The sequence below is a fragment of the Asparagus officinalis genome, chromosome 8 (assembly GCF_001876935.1).
Source record: "Asparagus officinalis chromosome 8, Aspof.V1, whole genome shotgun sequence".
In the NCBI taxonomy this organism is placed as follows: domain Eukaryota; kingdom Viridiplantae; phylum Streptophyta; class Magnoliopsida; order Asparagales; family Asparagaceae; genus Asparagus; species Asparagus officinalis.
The window spans coordinates 81,068,311-81,092,364 of record NC_033801.1 but is presented as its reverse complement, the minus strand read 5'-3'; the positions used below and the strand labels follow the sequence as shown (position 1 = coordinate 81,092,364).

Here is a 24,054-nt window from a genome sequence, read left to right as displayed (position 1 = left end):
ATACGGGACTACTAGTCCCGTATGTTTTGAGTGATCTACTACGCGATTAGAACTTATTATCAATGGGACGATTGCCGACGCTCCCCCTTAACCTCTCACCTCACGCCAGGTATCATCAACATCCCCATCTCCGACCTCACCCACGCGCACCGCCTGCGATTTTTCCACCGGCCAACCAACTCTAATTAATTTATTTTTCCTATTTAGGCAATGAGGGTGGTGTCAAGCTGCCGGAGGCAGGCCCTAGGGCTAGAAGAGGAGAACGGGGTGCTGGTGGAGATGAGGATCCAGCCNAGCCGATGGACCTCCGGTTCGATATGCGGTGTCGTTTCATACTGTTCGACTCCGAACGCTCCTCCGGTCGAAAGCTCTGGATTCATGGCGTCGGTTTCTAGGCTGTAAGAGAGAGTGGTGGGGGGGACGAAGGGGATGAATGGGAGGCCAGGGGTCCTGATGTACGAGTATCAGACTGTGAAGGCAGCAACGGAGGAGCTCAGACAAGAGCTTGAGAAGATGAATAGGGGTACTAGATGTGATATGGATGAGTTCGGAAGGATCAGGGAGAGAGTTGAGAGCTTAAAGGGGTGGTTTGGGTCGCTGAGATTCGGAACTGACAGCCTGTCAATCTGAATCCACTACCCAAAACATACGGGACTAGTAGTCTCGTATGTTTTGGATAAGTTCTAATCCTGGATTAGTTCACTCCATACATACGGGACTAGTAGTCCCATATGTTTTGAGCAGGGTGTTTTTTTTTAAATCAACATCTTTTTGGCTTGTTGGTCAAAAAGAATTCGATTTTGCTAAATAATTAGTAAAATGGTCGATTTTGCTAATTATTTAGCAAAAAGATCTTTTTTAAAAAATATATACCTTAAGATTAACAACAACATATGATGAGAATGTCGCTAGTTACAATCTTATCACAATGAACAACAACTCAAAGAATAACTCAGTCCAAAAAAAATTTACTCGAATGTAACACGTAATATCAAAATAAACAAAACGAAACCCTACATCGAATTAATAAAAATAGACTGTAGTCTGGAAACCCTAACTCTTCCTAAAATCATAATGAATTAAGTAAGATTATTAGAAATAAAACTCCTAGAACGGTCTTAATTGAACAATAATGTAGAGAAGATTAAAAGAGATTAAAATGATTACCTTGGCTTGATGAGGAACGGGGCGCACCTCCTCCTGTCTAGAGCGGCGGGTGAGGGAAGAAGAATTGTGCCAGTTATGAAGAGGATATAGATAGAGTTTTTAGAGAGTGAGGAGGAGAAATCAGGATTTTGGAGGAGCGGGTGAGGAACTAAAATGCCAGAATGAGAAAAAATGAATGTTTTTTCCTAAGAGAAGATGAACTGTCACTTGCTTTGGCGGTAAGCCATAAAAGTTCTAGCTAAAGTGAGAAAGAAGGGATCAATAATCTGTTACAATTGCTGAATACTTGCTACAGGAACACAAAATTTCATATCTCAGTCTTATACCATGATTTGTTACCAGTTACTCAGCAAGTGCCATGGCATTATACTATTTGGGATCAATTGTGCTATGCTAAACATTCATTTATTAGTTGGCTTGCTGTCTTGAACAAATTACTTACTAAAGACAGACTGATAAAGAGAGGGTTAACAAATGTCAGTTCATGCTGCTTATGCTCAGGAGCTGAACTGGAAAACAGGAACCATCTTTTCTTTTCCTGTAATTATTCTTCTGAGGTCTGGAATGGCATAATGTGTTGGCTTCATTTTTCCTGGAAATCGTGCGAGTAGGATCTTATCTTGGAGTGGTTTTGTACAAAGTTAAGAGGAAAAGGTTTCAAACAGGGAATCAAAAGAATGGCATTGACGGCTGCTATCTACAATATCTGGTCTGAGAGAAATCTCAGAATCTTTCAACAGGAACAAAGATCTGTTGCTCAATTGATTAAGAGAATTAAGATGGACATGCTATCTGTTGTTCTCAATTCACAAATTCAGGAGGAGTATCGGGACTGGTTGCAAGATTTGTGAAACCTATCAGTTCTTGAAGAGTTCTTGAAGTCTCTGTAATCAATGTATTCAGTTTGATCTCTCAAATGCTTTGAGATCTTGATGTATATACATTTCTCTCATTGGTAAATGAATAAATTTTTTTCATTGACCAAAAAAAAATAAAGTGAGAAAGAAATGAGGGGAAATTGCTTCTAGCCCCCAATTTCCATATGAGTATTCCACCCCCACCCAAGACTTTTTCAATGCTCTCAAAACCCCCAAAAGTAAAGCGATAATTCCATGAGCCCCAAAACACAAAACTCAGGTGATTAAAATATGTGAAGACCATAATACTCTCTCTCTCTCTCTCTCTCTCTCTCTCTCTCTCTCTCTCTCTCTCTCTCTCTCTCTCTCTAAATACGTCACTGGCAGCCCCAGGTACGAAATAGACTCCTCCTTGTCAACCTACACCCGGTACGTCTCCATCAGGACCCTGACCCTGACATTTTCCCCCAGCTCCTCCCTGATCGCGCAAACCGTTTCATCCTTGACGGGCTCCCCCAACGTCATCTTCTCAGACAAAGGGCGGTTTCTACTCCTTAGGGTTCCGTTAGAGAGGAGTTGGTGGGATTCAAGGAGAGTAGAGCCGTAGGGTTCTTGATGAGGAGGATGGCCGCGTTGACAGTGTAGGTGAGGGAAGGGGAGGCGAGGAGAGAGTATTTGTCATTAGTGATCTCGGGGTAGAGGTTGTTTAGGGTTTTGATGTCCGGGGAGAGGCCCCGTGAGGAGAGGGAGTCGAAGGGGATGTAGGATTTTAGGAAGGCGGAGAGGGAGGAGAGGGAGGGGAATGAGAGGGGAGGAGATGATGATGATGATGATGATGAGCAGCAGTTTTGTTGCTTCATTTTTTTCATGAAATTTGTAAAGAAGAAGAATAAGAAGGGAGAAAAGAGATTGTCTTGGGGGTTACGGGTTAGTTGTGAAGGATACGCGTCGGTTGTGAATATGTTACGGGTTGGTTGTGAAGGATACATGTTGGTTGTGAAGGTTACACATTGGTTGTTAAGGTTACGGGTTGGTTTTTAAGTTTACGTGTTAGTTGTGAAGGTTACGGATTGGTTGTTAATATTACGGGTTGGTTGTGAAGGTTACAGAGGTTACCGAGGTTCACAACTAACCCGTAACATTCACAATCAACCCGTAACCTTAACAACCAACCGATAACATTCACAACCAACACGTATCCTTCACAACCAACCTGTAACACCTTCACAACCAATAGATATCATTCACAACCAACCTGCAACCTTCTAAACCAACATGTTACCTTTTTTCACCACCAACTCATAAGCTTAACAACAAACTTAGTACCGTGAAATAACAATAATATATAAATTTACATACTCTATTTTAATCTCAAGTCATCGATTTCCTTACAGGTATTCCGCCGATGAACGAACGTCATTTTCTTCCCACCGGTGAAACTTTCCCGTCGTTTCCTTACAAGTATTCCGCCAAAAAATTTTAGTTTCCCAAAGACTTTTTCTTCACCTCATGAACAAACGTCGGAAAAGTATTATCGCCGATGTTGACGCCGTTGAAAAATTTTGGAGGGAACTAGAATTTTTCCCCCCAAAACTCACTTTAAATCATCACAGTAACATCATGAGAGAGAGAGAGAGAGAAAGTGTATTATGGTCTTCACATATTTTAATCACTTGGGTTTTGTATTTTGGGGGCTCAGGGAATTATCACTTTACTTTTGGGGGTTTTGGAAGCGTTGAAAAAGTCTTAGGTGGGGGCGGAATACTCGTATGGAAATTAGGAGCTAGAAGCAATTTCCCCAAGAAATAATGAGGTTCACTTTTCCAACTGCTCTTTATTCGAGAGGAATAGCATTTAAGTAGTGTAATAAATAAAAATCTTGAAGTGTTTAAGTGCAAAACATCACGTAAGAGATTGACATGTGGATATAGTTTAATTTTTAATTTAAAAAATAATTTAAAAAAGAAAATTTGCCAAGTGGCACATGCAATGCTAAGAGATTTAAGAGCAAGTCTAGTAAGCTCCTAGTTGGGAGTCCTAGTCAGTAAGTTCTCAAGAGCTCTCAAGCATTTTAGAATAAAAAATTAAAAAAATAAGCTTTTGGAGGCCCTCCTTATTTTATGGAGCTCCAACAAGCTCATAGTTAGGAGCTCCAACAATATAAAAAAAACCTTCTTCTATTTTAATTTTTTTACCCATCACTTTTAATTATATTTAAACCTCTTTTATTTCATTTCTACCGTTGGATACAACCTTCGAGGGAGCACACACGGTTTCTGAGGTAACCCGCAGTCTTCGAGGAAACGCACACGGTCTTCGAGGTAACCCGGTCTTCGAGGTTGGGCACGAAGTTTAAGGTATCGCAAACTTTGACCGTCAATCGACTGATTCCTATAAAATTCGATGCCTTCTCACATTAACTCATCATCTCCTAGAATAAAATGTCTAGCTCATCTAGCTCTAACGATGATGAAATGATGAAGACGTTCTTTCTTATGGGAGCAGTTGTCGTCGAGGAAGAAGAACAAGAGAAAGGTTCAACTTCAGTTCAACACAAAAGACGTATCGTGCTCCGAGGAAGAAGAACAAGAGAAAGGTTCAACTTCAGTTCAACACAAAAGACGTATCGTGCTCCATCGAAACCGACTGGAAGGCCACAATCGGTAAAGACGTATCGTGCTCCATCGAAACCGACTGGAAGGCCACAATCGGTTGTTCCAAGATTATTTTGCTAATGCACCAACCTATCCTCTTCATTATTTTCATCGAAGATTCAGAATGACGCGTTCGTTCTTCCTTCGAATCCACGACGCAGTCGTCGAACATGATAAGTACTTCATCCAAAAGAGGAATGGTGCTGGATAGTTGGGACTATCTAGCCTTCAAAAGATTACTGCAGCTATGCGGATGCTCGCATATGGAGCATCCGCTGACTCCGTTGACGACTACGTTCGGATCGGTAAAAGAACATCGCTTGAGAGCGTGAAGAGGTTCGTTCAATCAATTATCAACATCTTTGGGGAGGAATACCTGCGTTCACCGACTAATGAAGACGTTGCATGCCTTCTCGAGGAAGGTTCACAACGAGGTTTTCCTGGTATGCTTGGGAGCATCGATTGTATGCACTGGACATGGAAGAATTGTCCAACCGCCTAGCAAGGTATGTATACTGGGCATTTTCATGAACCTATAATTATTTTGGAGGCCGTAGCTTGCAAAGATCTTTGGATATAGCATGCCTTCTTTAGACTGTCGGGGTCTCACAATGACCTCAATGTTCTACATCGTTCACCGGTTTTCGCACAACTTGCGGAGGGAAGAGCTTCACCATGCAACTATACTATCAATGGTCACAAGTACAATATGATATACTATCTCGCCGATGGGATTTGTCCAGAGTGTTCCACATTAGTAAAGACTATTCCAGCACCACGAGGAAACAAGCATAAGTACTTTGCTCAACAACAAGAGAGCACAAGAAAATATGTTGAGCGAGCTTTTGGCATGTTGCAAGCTCGATTTGCGATTGTTCGTGGACCAGGACGTTTCTGGCAACCTAGTGTGCTGAAAGACATCATGACAGCTTGCATCATAATGCATAACATGATCATTGAAGATGAACAAGATTGTTAATTGGATAACAACTTTGACTTTACTGATTCGATTCCAGTCGTTGAACCTTCTCATGTGCGGACGGTGCCTCTAACTGAGTTCATCCAAAATCATCATCGAATCAGGAACACGCAAACACATAAATCACTAAAGAATGATTTGATCGAGCATCTGTGGCAGCTCAAGGGGTCCATCGCCGAGGATTAAGTTTTTTTATGTCTAATGTAATTTTAGCAAAGAAGTTCGAGTTGTTGTACTACGCTAATTTTATTTTCAATAAAGTAGTTGTTTTCATTCAATGCCAAAATTTTCAACTTCAAGTACAATCATAAATCTAATGCAAGATAATTAGGAAGAATCCTTAGACATCCACTTCTCCAATAACTCTGCCTGACGCATTTCAAAGTATTGTCGTTGAACTGAATTGAGTGTTGAGAGATCCATCTTCATGATATCGTCATCTTGTTTCTTCTATTTCATTTCTATTTTTTGATTGGTGGTTTGCTTCATCCGCGCGAAAGCCTCTCCCATGATGGACTTAGTAGACTCAGAGCTTTCCATATTTTGTTTCCTCTTGAGATTTGCCGCTTTCCTCCCTTCAGGCCTTGCTATAACATCATCCGATTTAGTGTTCAAATCGATGGGGTTGCTGGGTAGGAATTGTTTGGTGAGGATTCAAAGTTTTTTGTTCTTCTTAGCTATGATCGAATCTTATTGTAAGTTTCAATCTCTTGGACCCACTTTTGATGATGACGCAACTCAACCCAGCAGTGTTCAAACATGAATGGCTTACCATAAAGAGATTGGTATAATTCTTTTACTTTGCAGTCTACACAATCGTTAAATTTTCAATAATTAAAAATATGATGCTATGGCATTTACATAAAAGCATATAAGTTAAATATTTATCTGGTCAATAATTCTCGTACTAGATCTTTGTCTTCCTTCAATCTGAGAAACACACCCGCAGAATTTGTTGACTGACAGTTTTATTGTTGACTAACGATGCATCATTTGGTTTGATGTGCGGCTCGTTGGATCAGTGGAGTATTGGATAAATTAGTCGCTAGCTCTTTGCCAAAACTTATCTTTGTGTTGCCTCGTACCTTGTATGGCGTCTTGGCTCGTGTTCAGCCAAGCAGACACGAGAAGCTTATCCTCGTGGATAGTCCAATTTCTGGACCGTGTGTAAGCATTCTTCTTCTTTGTGGTCGATGTTTCTTAGGATGCCACTTGTTGTGTTGCCGATTGTGAGAACTCATTGATGGGGTGACCTTCTTCTACAACGTCTGTGTAGAACGATGGATAGAAGATCGAACCTTCACCAGTGAGGAGTTGCGAGTAGAAGTTTTGGGAGGAATCCATGAGATTTGTAATTTGATAGGAAATTATAGAGTTTTTTATGAGAGAGTTGTGTGGAATTATCTTGTGTGGTGAATTGAGAATTTATAGGATTTTTTTAATTGTTCCTTTTTTATTGAATTTTTTGCCAACGGCTCCGAACCTTCACCAATGGCTCTTTCAAATTGAATTTTTTGACAGTCAAATTGGCATCATCCATAAGGGGGTTTTTTGGGGGGTAAAAAATTAAAATATACGTTCGGAGCTCCCAAGTGCTCCACAAAGTTTTGGAGCGCTTGGGAGCGGATGTAGGCCTCACCACAAAAAAAATCAGTCACGCAGGACTTCCGAGACCCGCTGGGAGCTTGCTGTGAGCGTTGAGAGGTAGGCTGTGAGCTCCCACCGCCACGTAGGCCTTGAGAGCGGGCGGTGGGAGTTTGCTACCCTTGCCCTAATATAAGATATGGACAAATTTTCAAAACCAACCCTTTTAGACATTTAATTGCAAAAACCGACCCCTTTTCATAATAATTGCAAAAACCGACCTGTTTTCAGCCCAGCGCTGAAAACAGGTCGGTTTTTGTAAAAAAATCTCCGAAACATCACGGGAGTTCAACTCCCGTGAAGTTTATGGAGAAATTAAACTTCACGGGAGTTCAACTCCCGTGAAGCTTAATTTGTGCTTAAAACTCCACGGGAGTTCAACTCCCGTGGAGTTGCAGTCAACAAATCCAGAGAATCGATCTCTGGAAATTGTGACTGCAGCTTCACGGGAGTTCAACTCCCGTGAAGTTGCAGTGCCAATTTTCCAGAGATCGAGTCTCTGGAAAATTGGCACTGCAACTCCACGGGAGTTGAACTCCCGTGGAGTTTGCTGCCACCTATTTAAGCGCGCGTGACCCCCCCGACCCCAGCCCACAAACCCTAACATTTCAACTTCGTTCCCAAACGCCGCTTCCCAGTTCCGTCGCCACCCCAGCCTCCAACCGCCGCCGCCCCAGCCTCCGACCCCCGCCAGTGCCCCAGATCCCGACCGCCGCCGGCGCCGCCGCCTCCGACCGCCGCCTCCGACCGGATCTCAGTCAGATTTTCAAAAAAAAAGGTAAATTCTTTCTAAAAAAGCTATACCCTCTAATTTTTGTATTCTCCCACTATTTGATTGTGATTACATGTAGAAATCTAGATTTTAGAATTTAATTGTGAATTGTTTACGAATTTTGTGAAGAAATGTGAAAATTAGATTGGAAATTATCAATAAATGTGAAAATTAAAGGGAAAATTATCAATAAATTTGAAAATTAGAAGGAAAAATATCAATAATTTTGTGATATTTGTGAAGAATTAGTGTGTAAATTATCAATAATTTTGTGAAATTAGAGGAAATGTGAAAATTAGAAGGAAAATTATCAATAATTTTGTGATATTTGTGAAGAATTAGTGTGTAAATTATAATAATTTTGTGAAATTAGAGGAAAAATTATCAATAATTTCGAAAATTATTGTATATAGAGTTTAGAATTTAATTGTGAATTATTTAGATTTTGTGAAGAAAAATAAGATTTTAGATTTTTGCATATGTATGATATAAATTAGATTTTAGAATTTAATTGTGAATTATTTACGAATTTTGTGAAGACGTATTAAATAATTTTGCGTATTTAGAGGTGAAATTATCAATTAATGTGGAAATTAGAGTTACTACCTAAATGTAAAAATTAGTAACAATCAATATTTATTTGGCTTTTCGTGTAATATTGATATTGAATTTTTCACTCTTCAGAGGTAACGATGAATGATCGAATTGTAATTCTCTGTTCTTATGATGGGAAGATTAATTACCTCGAGAATAATATGCCCGTTTATGAAGGAGGCACGACGAGACCGTTGTTCATAACAAAATCGTGTACTTTCGATGATTTGGTTAATGAATTACACAAACTTACATTAACTAACTCACGTGAGTATCACCTCAGTGTGGTTTGCAATTATCCTGTTGTGGAGAACAGAACAAGTGGCATTAAAATATCAAGTGACTATGATATGGGTCTCATTCATGTCTTACATGACGAGAAGCGTTCGGTCGAATTGTTCATTGAAAAACATCAGCGATATGGGTCTCATTCATGTCTTACATGACGAGAAGCGTTCGGTCGAATTGTTCATTGAAAAACATCAGAGAGATTTGGGCAAATCGTTGAACTACGAAGGAATGTATTCCCGCATGTTGGAGGATCCTGAAGTTGAGTGCAGTAGATGTGATCAACCGGGTCACAACAAAAATAGGTGTCCAGTTAGTATTAGGCGTTGAGTTGTATTATGTAGCGTATGATAGTGGGCTTTATGTCATTCGTAGTTGTTATCTTTGAAGCGTATGATACTCGTTATTTGTAATATGTTATGTATGATACTGTGTTCATTGCACTCTGTATATATGCTCATATTTTAATCACAGGTCTATTCATTATGGATCCGGGACCGGAGAATCCCGACGTTTTGTACCTTCAGGCGAGTCATTGTTCAGACCATATTGGTTCGGGAGAGGTAATACGAATAAATTAGATATATATTTCTTCGATTAATGTAATTTTTTAATGAATATACTTAAAACTGATTCTCGTTTTATGTGCAGCCCGTACCAGAGTTCACGATGATCGAGCATTCCCATAGTCATTCGGCATGGGTCATAGAGGATGAGAGGGTACTAGCTTTGATCGCTCAGGCCGGTTTTCGACCGTGTTCGACGATTCGTTATATCAGGCTTGATTGGCCACTTATCACTGCTTTGATTGAGAGGTGGAGGCCAGAGACCAATACCTTTCACATGCATATAGGGGAGTACACGATCACTTTACAGGACGTGGCCGTCATACTTGGGCTCCGGATTGATGGACCGGTAGTTACGGGCACCGACGATCATAGTTGGCCGGAGGTATGTGCCCGGCTACTTGGACAGGTTCCCGACTTGAGGAGTGGTGCGATGAAGCTATCGTGGCTTCGTCAGACATTTCAGGGCGACATACCAGAGGATGCCTCTGATGAGACGCTCCAGTTTCATGCTCGTGCATACATATTGCACATGATAGGGTGCGTACTATTTCCTGATGCGAGCAAGACTCTCGTACATGCACGATGGCTGCCACTGCTGGAGGATTTTGGTGTATGCGGGGCACTATCGTGGGGCAGTGCGGTGTTGGCATATTTGTATCGAGAATTGAGTAGAGTATCTCTGATGCAGAATAAAGAATTCAAGGGATGCTGTACGTTGATACAGATTTGGTCATGGGAGCGCATTCATATTGGACGACCCACTTTACTTATGCACCGTGACTTAGAGGGGCAGTATCCGTTGGCATACAGGTATAATTGTACACACACATATTTCATTCGTAACCTGAATATTTGTACTTATATATTCGCTATTCTGCATATAGGTATAACGTGTGATACGCTCAGTACAAATCAGCGACGCGTCACCGTCAGTTTTACCGAAATGAGCTTGATGGCCTCCAGCATGAACAGGTAAATATAAAACTCAAGAAGTATGAATATTATAGTTTTTCTGTATGATACTGATAAATGTTTTATTTTATTTCAGTTCAAGTGGAGACCCTATACACCGCCGGAGCTCGATATACATTCTCTTGCACCTATCTGTCGAGATAGTCCCGACTTGTGGAGAGCCAGAGTTCCATTGATCTGTTGGGAGATCGTAGAGATGCATGTACCGGACCGTGTGCTACGGCAGTTTACACTCTCTCAGCATATTCCAGATCCTGTCGAGCAGATCAATCGTCGGCGGCGCCCTACATCGCACCGGACTGACTGGGCCGTAGTCCGTGCGGACTACATAGGCAGGTGGGTTCAGAGGTGGGATTGCATACAGGATACGAGGCCCACAGCTGTTGACTATACCACGTATATGCGTTGGTATTGGGGTATCACACGTAGATGGATCACGCGTGACCCACAGCCTTTAGCTGGACACATGCCACGCCCACCGACAGATAGTTACATCCCTAGTGGGATGAACGAGAGAGATTACGTAAGTTTCTAAGCTAAATTATAATATTTTTTATTGAGTTGATACTTAATAAATTGTTTACCACGCAGGTCCGTGTTTTAGATAGCATTGATGCTGATATTGATGCGCACGTGACTGAGATTCAGGATCAGGTGGCGTTAGGTCTCCTCAGCAGGATCAAGAAGAGCATAGCGCAGGTGTTCCATAAGACTCACGTCGACGAGTTCGCAGGCCGTGAGGACAGGTCTCGCTCATTTGGACGGGCGTACGCTCGACGTCGACGGCCGCGTGATGATGACGCCGGCACTTCGCATGCCGATGGAGCCGGCACTTCGCATGCCGAAGCACGCAACTTCGCCGATAGTCGAGGTGGAGCCGGCACTTCGCAGGCTTCATAGCAGCAGCGCGGATACTACAGTATAGTTGAGGCTCATCAGCAGGAACCCAGGGGGCGGGGAAGAGCGAGGGGGAGGGGGAAGAGAGGGAGAGGAAGGAGGGGAGCTATATTGGGTTGTATATGAACTTATTTTGATAAATTTTGTAACTTTCCTGAATTTTCAAATACTAAACTTTTGAAGATAAATTGTTGTTCATATACATAATCGTGTGTGTTTAATTCATGGTTGAATCATGTATATATTGTTGTTTGCAAATAAATTGGCATATATATGAGTTATAATTCATTGTTGAATCATGTATATATTGTTGTTTGCAAATAAATTGACATATATATGAGTTACAGGTAAATATACAAAACCAGCACAGCAGCTATGCATGCTGGGTGACCTGCAACTTCACGGGATTTCAAGTCCCGTGAAGTTGCAGTGCCAAATTTCCAGAGACTCGATCTCTGGCAAATTGTGGACTGCAACTTCACGGGAGTTGAACTCCCGTGAAGCTGCAGTCACAATTTCCAGAGATCGATTCTCTGGATTTGTTGACTGCAACTCCACGGAAGTTGAACTCCCGTGGAGTTTTAAGCACAAATTAAGCTTCACGGGAGTTGAACTCCCGTGAAGTTTAATTTCTCCATAAACTTCACGGGAGTTGAACTCCCGTGATGTTTCGGAGATTTTTTACAAAAACCGACCTGTTTTCAGCGCTGGGCTGAAAACAGGTCGATTTTTGCAATTATTATGAAAAAGGGTCGGTTTTTGCAATTAAATGTCTAAAAGGGTTGGTTTTGAAAATTTGTCCTATAAGATATAGATAGATAAAGATTGGAATGGGCCTATTTTTATGAATAAATATTAAAATGGGTCGATCTCAAAAATTTTGCCTGAAATTAACTTCGATCAACAGAGCCCTACTTCAGCTTTTGCATCAATTTCCTATTGAAAGCAGCCAACCACAATGATCAAACTCTCAAACCCCAATGAACTCCAAATCTCTGAGAAATTGGAATCTAATGATTCAAGCCTCAACATCAAATGGGTTCTTCTCAGAATCCCTCAACCTCTACTCCTCCATGCTCAAAACCAACACTCATGGCGACAACTTCACCTTCCCCTTCGTAGCCAAAGCATGCGCTAGACTAAACTCAATTTCAGATGGAAAAAAGATTCACGCCCACACAATCTTATTGGGTTTTCATTCTGATCCCTATGTTCAAACTTCATTGCTTGATATGTACTCGAAATGCTCTAATTTGGAGAGCGCAAGCAGAGTTTTTGATGAAATGCCCGCAAGAACCTTGGTTTCTTGGAATTCCATGATCTCTGCTTATACTCGTAAGTGTCAAGTTAAAAGATCCTTTGAAGTTTTTAATGAGATGCGACGAGTTGGTATTGAACCAGATTCGAGCACTTTGGTTAGCCTTGTTTCGGGATGCCCTGGCTCTGAATTGGCTCTTCAATATGGTTTGGTGATGCAATGTTATGGGATTAAAGTTGGGTTCGATTCTGGATTGTGTTTTGTGAATTCAGTAATGGGTATGTATGTTAGGTATGGTATGGTTGATGCTGCATGTTCTTTGTTCAAATTGATGGAGGAAAGATCGAAAGTTACATGGACTACCATCATGAGTGGATATTTAAGGAATGGGGACTGTTCCAAAGTTTTTGATCTCTTTAGTGAAATGCGAAGAGACCACATAGAGTTAGACTCACTTGTATTCATCAATCTTATCTCTTCTTGCGCTTTGTTGGCGAATATACAAATAGCTAGCTCCGTCCATGCTCTTCTAGTTAAACATGCTTTAGATCATGAACCTATGGTTGCTGCCACTGTGGTTAATCTATATTCCAAGTGTGGCGATCTACTCTTAGCCCGAAAAGTCTTCGATTCCATAAATGAGAAGGATGTCTCGCTGTGGACCTCGATGATTGGCGGCTGTGTTCTAAATGGTAATTCAACTGAAGCAATGGATATTTTTGAGCTATTCCTTCGTTCTCCCATTAAGCCAAATGCAGTTACCATTGTCACCATCCTTTCAGCTTGTATTGGATTTGGTTCCCTCACACTAGGCGAGAGTGTTAGAGAGTATGCTAAAGAAAACGGGCTGGAATCCGATTTAAGAGTTCAGACCTCACTGATTGACATGTACTGCAAATGTGGCTGCATAGAAAAAGCAAAAGAGATATTCAATCGAGTTCAAGTGAAGGACTTAGCTCTATGGAGTGCAATGATCAATGGATATGCTCATCATGGGGAGGGAAAAGAGGCTCTTGCACTGTTTAAGGAATTGGAGAAGGAAGAAACTATTAAGCCAGATGCAATCGTGTTTACCAGCGTTTTATCTGGTTGTAGTCATGGTGGCTTGGTGGAGGAAGGACTTGAATGTTTCGAGAGAATGCAGAGGGATTACAGAATAGAGCCTAGAGTAGAGCATTACTCGTGTGTGATCGATTTGCTTGGTAGAGCTGGGCATTTTGATTTGGCTTTGAACCTTATCAGGCCTTTGCCAGTTGAAGCACAGAGGCACGTCTGGGGGCCTTTGCTTAATGGAAGCAGACCTCATCACAATGGGGAGTTATGTGCTATATTCGAATCCGAGCAGGAGACCAGTGGAAATTATGTGTTAATGGCTAACATACAAGCTTCTTTAGGGAACTGGAAAGAGGTGACAAAGTATAGAAGGTTGATGGATAAGAAAGGATTGATCAAGAAAACCGGGTGGAGTAGGATTGATTCAGGCGCCTAAAGATCTTTAGTTTTGAGGGTCAGAACTTGAAATTCATATTGAGGAATTCCAAAACTCTATATTCGTCGAAAGGAAGTTACCCTCGCTAATGATGAATAATAACGCGGAATACGGTACATTGTCGATTGGAACTGCAGCGTTCTCTTGTAATTGTTGTTTTCTTTGTTTCCTTGCTCAGTCTTCAGCTCAGATCGAAGGAGAAGTTATAACGATCAAGGGAGAACGAATATTTGCGTCCTGTCTTTAGCTTTAGTGACAGGACACTAGGTAGATATAAACATCGGAACTTTGTTGGTTATCTATCGCCTTACTTTTCACAACCAGCATTTTCAGAATCAGCCGCTAACAAGTAACAAAGGTGACTGAACATTTCTCCCAAATTTTGGAGGCCGGTTGAATTCCTCTTTTGTTTTAACCTGGCATGGATTTCGTCTGTTTTCATTATCATCCCTTAATCAGAGCATCAAGACTACGAATCTTCAGGTAACTGCAAAATCAATTGAATGATACTACCCAAGAACAATATCCCACGTGTCGAATGAGAATAATCAAGTCGTTCGTCCTATATGAATAGAACATAACAGGAGTAATGACGATCATATGCAACTTCAATCTCATGGAACCAACATGTTGCCTGAGGTTTTTAGTTTTCAGTAGAATGTTCAGATAAAGTAGAATCTGCTGAATTAAAGTGAAATACATCCCTTAATGAAATCCAATAACCAAAAAGATACAAGCTTTGCAGTTCTCCAAGGACTTCTCTGTTTTGTCCAGCTCACCCGCATAATGATTTATTATTGATCATTTAATTTACATAATTTCTTCGTATATCATGTCATATAACATATATAAGAAATAATGAGTAAATTCATGCCATCTATGATCTGTTGATGTGAGGCTGAGGGAGCAATGGCCAAATAAACCAGCAGCAAAAACATACAATATGGAACTTCTGCTGAAAAGCGAAGGGATGAATTTGATAATTCTGGTAAGGCTATGCGAGGGGTTTGAGTCCCATGCAGCCTTCTCCCTTGTTAAAGAAATTTGTCTTCGGAGAGTCTTCTGCACTCCGTGTTGAAGTCATTTGCTATGAATCAGGGACTCCTCCACTTTGCAGATTGAGTTCTCTCCGGCTGGTGGCTTATGTCCAGAACAACATCTGAGACAGAAAGTTGTCTGGGTTTCTGTTGCAGCTCACTCATAATTTTTTGTTTCGAGCCCAATTTGAGCCGCAGGAGCAATGAGTTTGCCATCACTCCAACTGAGCTCAAACCCATTAGAGCTCCTGCAATGGATGGAGTCAGCATCGTACCAGTTACAGGTAGCAGTATTCCTGCAGCAATGGGTATTCCAACCTAAAAACCATTCAAGTTGATCAATAAATATACAAGGACATCAGCTGCAAAAAATTAATTTGAAGAATTAAAACATTAAAACCTGAGTAAATATATTTATTATTTTTCCCCAATACAGTAAGCTTCCAGGTCATATAAAACAAGATAGTGTAAATCCCGAAAAGTTCCAATGGACACTTTTGCGTAAAGGTGTTAGTATTTGAAATTTCAGCTGTGCCACCTTTGGGCCAAAAATTTAATCACACTGATATTGTGCATATCCACTAACCAATTTTATTAAATATGCATTTGCATAGCAATTTCTCCACAAACATGCGAAGAACTCTCTTCCAACCATCTAAAAAAGTTGTTTGCCCTCTAATACCCCTAAGTTTCAACCTTTCTTAACTTTGATACCCTGAAGTTCAGAGTTCTATCTACAATTTGATACCCCAAAGTGCAACAAAATTGACATCAATTTTTGTTCAAAAATATCAACAGAGAAAATCGGACATAAATAATTTTTCTTACCAAATTCAGTTTTTTTGAGATTAGCGAAAGTGAGAATCAAAGTTGGGGCTTTGAGGTATCCAATTGTCAAATTAACGTCAACTTGAAAACTTTGGGGTAGCATAGATTTTTCTTACCAAATTCAGTTTTGTCAAATTAAGTCTTTATTTTCTTTGTTTAGTGTTTTAGTCCCACGTTGGGTACACTTGTAACCTTGAACTATTTTTCTATCTATTTAATAAAAAGGGCTGGTCCACAATGGTATCAAGTCAATTTTCCCAATGCGACACATGAAATGCCTCTGCCTATTCAAGACTTGTGAGAAAAGGAGTGGCGAGGCCCATTCTTACGATGTGACTAGTACCTTGTGTGTTGTGTTTATAAATATATACATAGATATACATATGTATGAATGTATATGCATATACATGGATTTGATGGTAATGAAGTGACAACTCATTTTGTTAAATGAGCAACCAAGAGATAAATGATGGTGAAACCAAGCCATCCGTGGTGACTGGTACGTTGTGTGCGCACGTGTATGTGTGCACGCGTGTGTTGTCTACATCTATGATCCGTTAAACTGAGAAGCTACTTTGATTTTCCTCTTGAACGAAGGCATTACACTAGGGGCCTTAGTTGCACCAGTACCTTGAGAAGTCCTCTAATTCTCGATAGCAACAGCTCAGTCCATGCTTGAGATTCTTTCCTTTACTAGAGAAACTTTAAGGTTGCTCCCTCATTTCATGAAGTTAGGCATTTCAGTTAGTTTTCAATAAGATTTGATGGTACACTTACCATACAAGGCAAAGACACGAACTCATTTAGGGCGAGCAGTTGGTAACTTATATAGTCAAATAGTCAAACCTCTCAAGACCATGGTATACGAGCTGAAGTTATTTACTAAGAGAGCTTGTTTGCTTAACATGCTTAAAAACAGACTTACAATATTGTATGCAAATGCCCACCACAAATTCTGCTTCACGGTAGTCATAGTTTGCTTGCTCAATTCTAGCGCATCAATAACCTGCAAAAGAATTTCAGTGACATATAGAACAAGAAAAGGAGGCCAAAGAAGTGTGAAAAAAGCATGATGGTACTAATCTGCAAGAACACAAGAATGCATGCACAACTAACAATGATGATACTATGTAAAGCAAAATCGTTAATGAAGTAATTTAAAGGACATGTCAATTTTATATCAAAACAACCAACAACCAAAGCCAGCAAGCATAAACCCAAGGGTTCTTTTACCTACATACCCCCATAAAAAACTATTAAAAGTAATAAATAAATAAATTTTCCTCTATTTTCAGATTTACACTGGAATCCAACGATTTGTTAAATTACCACCACATTCTGAGAATGTGGTTTAACTGCTCCACCACTACCCCCCACCCCCCACCCCCCACCAAAGAAAAAAAAAAGAAAACCCCAAAAAACAAAACAAAGAAACAAAACAAACCCCCCTAAAAATGATCTGTTAGGAAATATTTTGTGTATATTCTAGAGTTTTTGTCAAGTACAAAGGGGGACAAATTTTCAAAACCGTCCTATTTGCAAACATATTCCCCAAAAACAACCCGTTTCAACTTCTGGTTTCAGTCCTGGGGCTGAAACCAGGTCGGTTTTGGCGAAAAAAGGTCTCAAACTTCACAAGACTTGAAGTCCTGTAAAGTTTACCAGCCATTTAACTAAGTTGCTAAATTTCACGGGACTTCAAGTCCCGTGAAGTTTCACAGTTTAATAAATTTCACGGGACTTGAAGTCCCGTGAAGTTTATTAAAGTGACCAAAATTCCACGCGATTCTACTTCTAAAATTATGCAACTAGCCCCTCGACTTCTCAACAAATTTACATAAAAACATATATGTACTTACTTGCTGCTAACTAGAGGGTACACTAACATGGGCCCACTAATCCCATCCTTCAAAACCTCATCCTTCAGAATATTCTACTTGCTGCTAACTAGAGGGTACACTAGCACGTGCCTCGGTCTCAGCCCTCTTCACACGTGTGAGGAACTCCACGTAACCCACCTCCGCGCTGAACTCCAACCCGCGCATATCTCGGCCGCTTTCTGCGAGGAAAATAAATTCAAACAAACTTCACAGGACTTCAAGTCCCGTGAAGTTTGTTTGAACTACGAAAGTTCACGAGTTTAGCAGCTTGGTTAAATACCTGCTAAATTTCACGGGACTTCAAGTCCCGTGAAGTTTCGTAAGTTTTTCTTCAAAACCAACCCAGTTGCAGCCCAACAACTAAAACTGGATCGGTTTTGAAGAATATTTTGAAACTAGATCGTTTTTTGGGATTATTTTTACAAATAGAACGGTTTTGAAAATTTGTCCGTACAAAGGGACAACTAATTATGACTAAGGTACCTCAATTTAAAATAATTATAATTAATTAATTAACTCAAATCTTAAGCAATTAGTCAGTCCTCCCTCCCCAGCTCTCTCACTCATTTGTCGCTGTCACAACCATCAATGATGGGGAGGGGTTGTTTGCGCTAACAATGATGGGGGAGGGGTGTGGTGTCCATTAGAGACAACGAGAGAGGGCTCAGGTAATAAGGAGATGGGGATGGGGTTTGCCGCTGACACCAACCCCCACATGGACGGCAACGTAGGGTTAGCGAGAGGAAAATCAAGATGAAATATTCGAAATCAATATAAAGAGTAAAGAGTGTGATTTTGGTTGAATTATGTTCTAGTTAACATGGAAGCAATAGTTGCAGAGAAAATCCACACAGCTTAAGAATTAATTATTTGTATCAAATAACAGTTAGAAACACCAAAAGATAGTTAGAAATATCAAGATTAAATGGGCACTGACTAGTATAAGTTGAGAACATGCCTTTCTACCAGTAACAAGAAAATACGACAAGAGGAATCAAATGAGCTAACTATTGTGGAAATTGAAGAAACGAGAGAAAGTAACTAGCCAGTGAGGTCTGGCTCATTGGTAAAACACGGGATTGGGTAACAGGAGGTCTATGGTTTAAAACTAGGCTATGGCTTCTTCCACAAAATAAGGTAAGAAAATAAAAGAAAGAGGTGATCACAAAGATATATAGGCAATCAAATAAAAAAAGCGTTACAATTGGTAAAAGAATTTCCAGAACCTGAGATAGTTTGTTGCGCATGAGCACTATAGAAGAGACGTCACTAGCTGCACCGACACCTTCACCCATTGCAATTCCAACATCAGAAGCAGCCAATGCAGCAGCATCATTGATGCCATCACCAACCATAGCAACCACCTTTTGACTTTCTTGAAGCTCGCAGATGAATTTCTTTTTCTGATCAGGCTTGACCCTGGAAAGCACCTATGCAGATTAAACAGTTAAAACTATGAGAAAACATTGTCCAACTAAAGAAATCAAATCAGGTGATGCAATGATTCAGAAAATTAAAGATCTGAAGATCCCCCCAACCCCCCGCGTTCTAATGTAATGTAAACCACTTAAATAGTAGAAGCATTTAGCAAACAGTCGATGTCTAACATATTAATTACTCTGAAGAACTCACCTTGCTCAGCATACTTGCCGGAAACAAGTATAGCAAGAAACCAATGCCGCATCCAGATATATATAGGTACAAAACCACAGAAAAAATCAAGCATTCACGGACTAAGATCGGGTTTTACATTGAGATTCACAGACTAAGAGGTGGAACTAGAAATTAATTATCATTTCTCGTGCACATGACAGGAAGCACGCCAAATACATTCGATTATGATTTAAATGATTTAGAATCATGCATCATGACAAACGATTATGCTTTAAATGATTTAGAATCATGCACCATGACAAATGGAGGCAGGCCAAGTACACTCAAGCATATGACATACAGGATGAATCAAACTAACCTGAGTAGCATGTTTCGGATTTTACATTGAGATTCACGGACTAAGAGGTGGAACTAGAAATTAATTATCATTTCTCGTGCACATGACAGGAAGCACGCCAAATACATTCGATTATGATTTAAATGATTTAGAATCATGCATCATGACAAATGATTATGCTTTAAATGATTTAGAATCATGCACCATGACAAATGGAGGCAGGCCAAGTACACTCAAGCATATGACATACAGGATGAATCAAACTAACCTGAGTAGCATGTTTCGGATTTTACATAAATCTCAATGAATCTCAAATTTCATATTCTGAAATCTATGTGCATAACTATCTTTTCTTAATATTTTCCTTTTGAATGATCTGCAATTCTTTCAGATAACTCCCCTCTATCCTCCTTGTTCCAAATCCAATTAGTTAAATGATTTCATGACACTGGTCGCTAACAACAAGGAGATTCTCCTTCATAGTTGAAAACTTTTACAAATTTTTTAAATATGCTCTCACATTTCTTACCGCCCTGCTTCCAGAAAAAAAATTCCTCGTGAAGTATGTTTGTGAGGAAAGTCACAAGCTATAAAGGGCAAGAAATAAAAAAGGTAGCAAAAACAGTATTTCACGTTTATGATACATTACATGTGATGGGATCTTCAGTGAGATTATACACATGTGATGCCCTTCTGTTCGTCAAAAAGTCAAAATTACTGTTAACAAATACCTATTAAGGTTTGACCAAGTACAATTTGTGATTGCTATGGCATGCTCATGAGTCAAGCCACAAGTATTAGCCCATGGATTTTGTCTAAGGAAAAAATCAGAATGTTCAAACAAACAGGGGTAAGCAGCACCATATGCAAAGCTGTACCAAGGTTTTGTACCTTGTCTCTGCTGATACCAACAAGTGATGCTACGTATTCAGCAGTATTCTTCTTGTCTCCAGAAAGCATATATAAGTTTAGTCCTTGCTTAGACAAAGCTTCAACAACTTGACGAGCATCTTCCCTGATTTTGTCCTCAAAGTAAATAACTCCAGCCAAACTGCCATCTACTCCTACATATACAACAGACTGGTTATCAAGCTCTGCATCGGGAAATGGATTGTGAACAACTCCATGCCTGCAAAATGCAGATAGTCATCAGTTTACTACCTACCCAGATGCATGCACACAATAACTCTCAAAGTTTTATTTTGGGCAACCCATATTATTTTCTCATAATATAGTAGCATATACATTACTATCATATTCCAATCATAAATACTATTTGATTCCAGAATGCCTTTTAGTTAGTTCTCTGGATTATATCATGCCTCAGGCTAAATTGTTTCTCAACAGAAATTTTATCATCTTCAGCCTTTCTTCCAGATCCTCTTAAGTCTAGGAGAATATTTGATGGCCGTCCTTAGTCATGTGACTCGTGAGAGCTTAAAGTGCATGACCAATAGGGTGGAAATGAACAAAGTAATTAGTAAATTGTTCGGTTATTATTCGTCCAGATATTCCGTCATATTCGACTCGATAGTTCATTTAACTGTAAACGAATATTTTTTAATATTTGGATCATAAACGAATAGAATTAAACCATAGGTATATTTAATTTGATTATTAAATATTCATTTATGTTTGACATTTTATTCCTCTAAGTTTAATCTATCATAGAATATTTATCTTTTACAGTTACACTTGAGATATTTACCATGTCAACATATATCATAACAAAATATCTATTGAAATAAACTCTTATGCAAATTTTAGCTTAGATTACATTCTTAAGTTGCTAAAAAAGTTCGATTGAAAATGAATTCATGTAGATCTAAAATCTAATGAGATGTTTTCCTGCTTACATTATTACATTATACTAATTTTCATGTTAATATTAATATTGATAAATATATAAATTAATATTTTATAAATATATGAATTTAATAATTTTAGTAGTAACATATCATAATAATCATTGAGTAATTATGCAACATGTAAAAAGAAAATAAAACAAATAATATACCAATATAGGATTTGAACACTTAACTTCAGGGTTAAGAATCGAATTCCTTAACCAAGTGTGCTAACAAATATTCGTGATTATTACACTACGACTGGTATAAACTGTCGATATTTACCGAATATCTAGTTAATATACTGAATCTAATTTGAAAACCTTCTACCCGTTCGACACAATTCGGATTTGAATTCGCTGGAGTAAACTGAATTCAAATTCAAATTTAAGGTAGTCGATCAAATTCGATTAGTTTCCACCCCTAATGACTGATGAAGCAGGTTTTCCTCCCAGCAAACTGGGTTGCTAGGTGCTCTAACAGGTCCTGTCTTGTCGATAGTTACCTTGACTGGGGATAACATCAAAACTCAGAGCTGAATTTCAGGTTGACATCCAATAAGAAAAAATTGCAGAATCATACACAGTCTTCCAATTATAAAGTCAGTTTCAGTGGTCAACCCCATTTTGATGAGAACAGGCTCAAGATGAAAATAGTCGTGTTATATTTCACAAGGACTTGAGGAATATGCTTCATCAATATTTAAATTATTGAATAGAAGTTGAATCCAGTTGTGTACCCCATAAAGATGCAAGAAAAAGATAATAGAACATCCTTTTATGCGAAATAGCAGTTAGAGAAAGGAAACAAATATTCCCATACATCATGTGAAAAATAGTTTTCATCTGAATACCTTTTCAGCCAGCTCAATGTCCCAACAGCAACCTTGTTCTGTTCAATGGTGGCAACTGCTCCAGACCCAGGTTCTTCACTGAATGTTCCATCTATCACCTATGATTAGATAAAATCAGTAGAATAAGGACGTGTTTAGTTATTTTATAGTATGAGGTAACTGTTAAACTTTAATGTAACGTGAGGTAGGGTGTCCATGAACTTATGAAGACAGGTCATTCAGAGAGGTACCATTATCTGAATGTATGTGATCAAGGTATCTTAATTGAATGCTCAATTGAATGCATGAAACATTAAAGAGACAAGTGTCTTATCCCAGACTACACCTTCTGCCAGGTAATTGCTACTTGCTCACAGACAAATACCTTAATTGGTCGGTAGCATCTAAACACAAATACAACAGTCTACCCGCATATGCAAAACATGCATGTGATGCAGTCAATAATACAGATCATACAACGAATTCTAATTCTGGATAAAGAAAGGATCAAAGTCCAATTATTTTGTGATGGGCGTATTAATGGTGTGATTCAAAACCGGGATCTAGCATCACCGAGTCTTTGGTTCCAATCAAGTGAATGATTCACAAGAAAACAATATGAAAAGCAATTCCAGATATTCAAACGATAACATACCTAATTTTTCAGTTCAATTCATATTTGTTTAAATAAAAAACAGTGGTATCATATAGTTCATTACACCCATACCAAACTACTACAGCTATATAAGTTTTAATGCAAAGAAATAAATGTTAGGGTTTAAATGAACAAAGATGGCATTGTCATCTCTGTATCTTTTCAAGCAACAATTTAAAACTGATTCAACCTACAACTAATTTAATCTCTAAAGCTTGGTTTCTGTGCTTGCAGTTGCAACCAGTAGTTACTATGAACTCTAATCTCTTGGTATAGAGTTATTAAATCACTACCATTGTCTTACTATTTCTTATTCCTTCTGTTAAACTAACATATAATGGCAAGGAGAGTTAATTAATCATGAGAACACAATAAGTTTGTTACTTTCACACTCTGGCAGCTAGCTATTTGAGAAGCTTCAAGAATTGCTTTTCCAAGTGGGTGGTTTGTATTTGATTCAACTCCTGCGGCTAAACTCAAAATCTCATCTTCTGTCCATTTATGATTTGCGGAATTCCTGTACAAGCGGATATAGGTTTATCAGTAAAAGGCTTTAGGCCAAATACAATGCGAAATCAGAAAATTAAAATAAAAAGTGAATATGTAAACCAAAATTCAACGACCATCATTTTTAATCTAAACAGTACAAATTTAACTTTTACTTAAACCTCGAACTCCATCCTTGTATAAAATGTAATGATGCCATGAAATCAGCCTAGAGATGAACTGCTTCCATGCACATTATTCTTCATATATACAAAAACACTGTTCAGCATTAAATAGGATAAAGAAATGAGGCGCAAATCTTCTTAGAAGAAGACACTATAGAGTATCAGACAATATCTCTTGGCCCAATGGACCAGAACTTCCATGTACTTCCAAAT

The 24,054-nt window shown here is 39.2% G+C and overlaps 4 protein-coding genes across 5 annotated transcripts in view; 3 read left to right on the top strand and 1 right to left on the bottom strand.

Moving 5' to 3' along the window:
• Positions 211-630, top strand: LOC109821430. The gene is made up of 2 exons (XM_020387616.1): positions 211-310; positions 404-630. The coding sequence occupies exons 1-2, from the start codon at positions 211-213 to the stop codon at positions 628-630; spliced, it is 327 nt and encodes a 108-aa protein (XP_020243205.1).
• Positions 9,380-11,396, top strand: LOC109821429 (serine/threonine-protein phosphatase 7 long form homolog). The gene is made up of 3 exons (XM_020387615.1): positions 9,380-9,518; positions 10,573-11,019; positions 11,088-11,396. Exons 1-3 carry the CDS (start codon positions 9,441-9,443, stop codon positions 11,394-11,396), a joined length of 834 nt encoding a protein of 277 aa, XP_020243204.1. The 5' UTR covers positions 9,380-9,440.
• LOC109820586 (pentatricopeptide repeat-containing protein At1g15510, chloroplastic-like) lies at positions 12,271-14,482 on the top strand. The gene has a single exon (XM_020386744.1). The coding sequence runs from the start codon at positions 12,374-12,376 to the stop codon at positions 14,138-14,140; it is 1,767 nt and encodes a 588-aa protein (XP_020242333.1). The 5' UTR covers positions 12,271-12,373; the 3' UTR covers positions 14,141-14,482.
• Positions 14,827-24,054, bottom strand: part of LOC109820585 (copper-transporting ATPase PAA1, chloroplastic) — a 37,121-nt gene continuing 27,893 nt past the window's right edge. For both annotated transcript variants that reach the window (XM_020386741.1, XM_020386742.1), the window contains 6 exons: positions 23,555-23,687; positions 22,537-22,634; positions 20,728-20,965; positions 19,112-19,315; positions 16,931-17,011; positions 14,827-15,495 (listed from right to left, as the gene is read on the bottom strand). In XM_020386741.1, the coding sequence (XP_020242330.1) occupies positions 15,235-15,495; positions 16,931-17,011; positions 19,112-19,315; positions 20,728-20,965; positions 22,537-22,634; positions 23,555-23,687 (1,015 nt within the window). In that variant the 3' untranslated portion in view covers positions 14,827-15,234. The remainder of the gene's footprint in view (positions 15,496-16,930; positions 17,012-19,111; positions 19,316-20,727; positions 20,966-22,536; positions 22,635-23,554; positions 23,688-24,054) is intronic.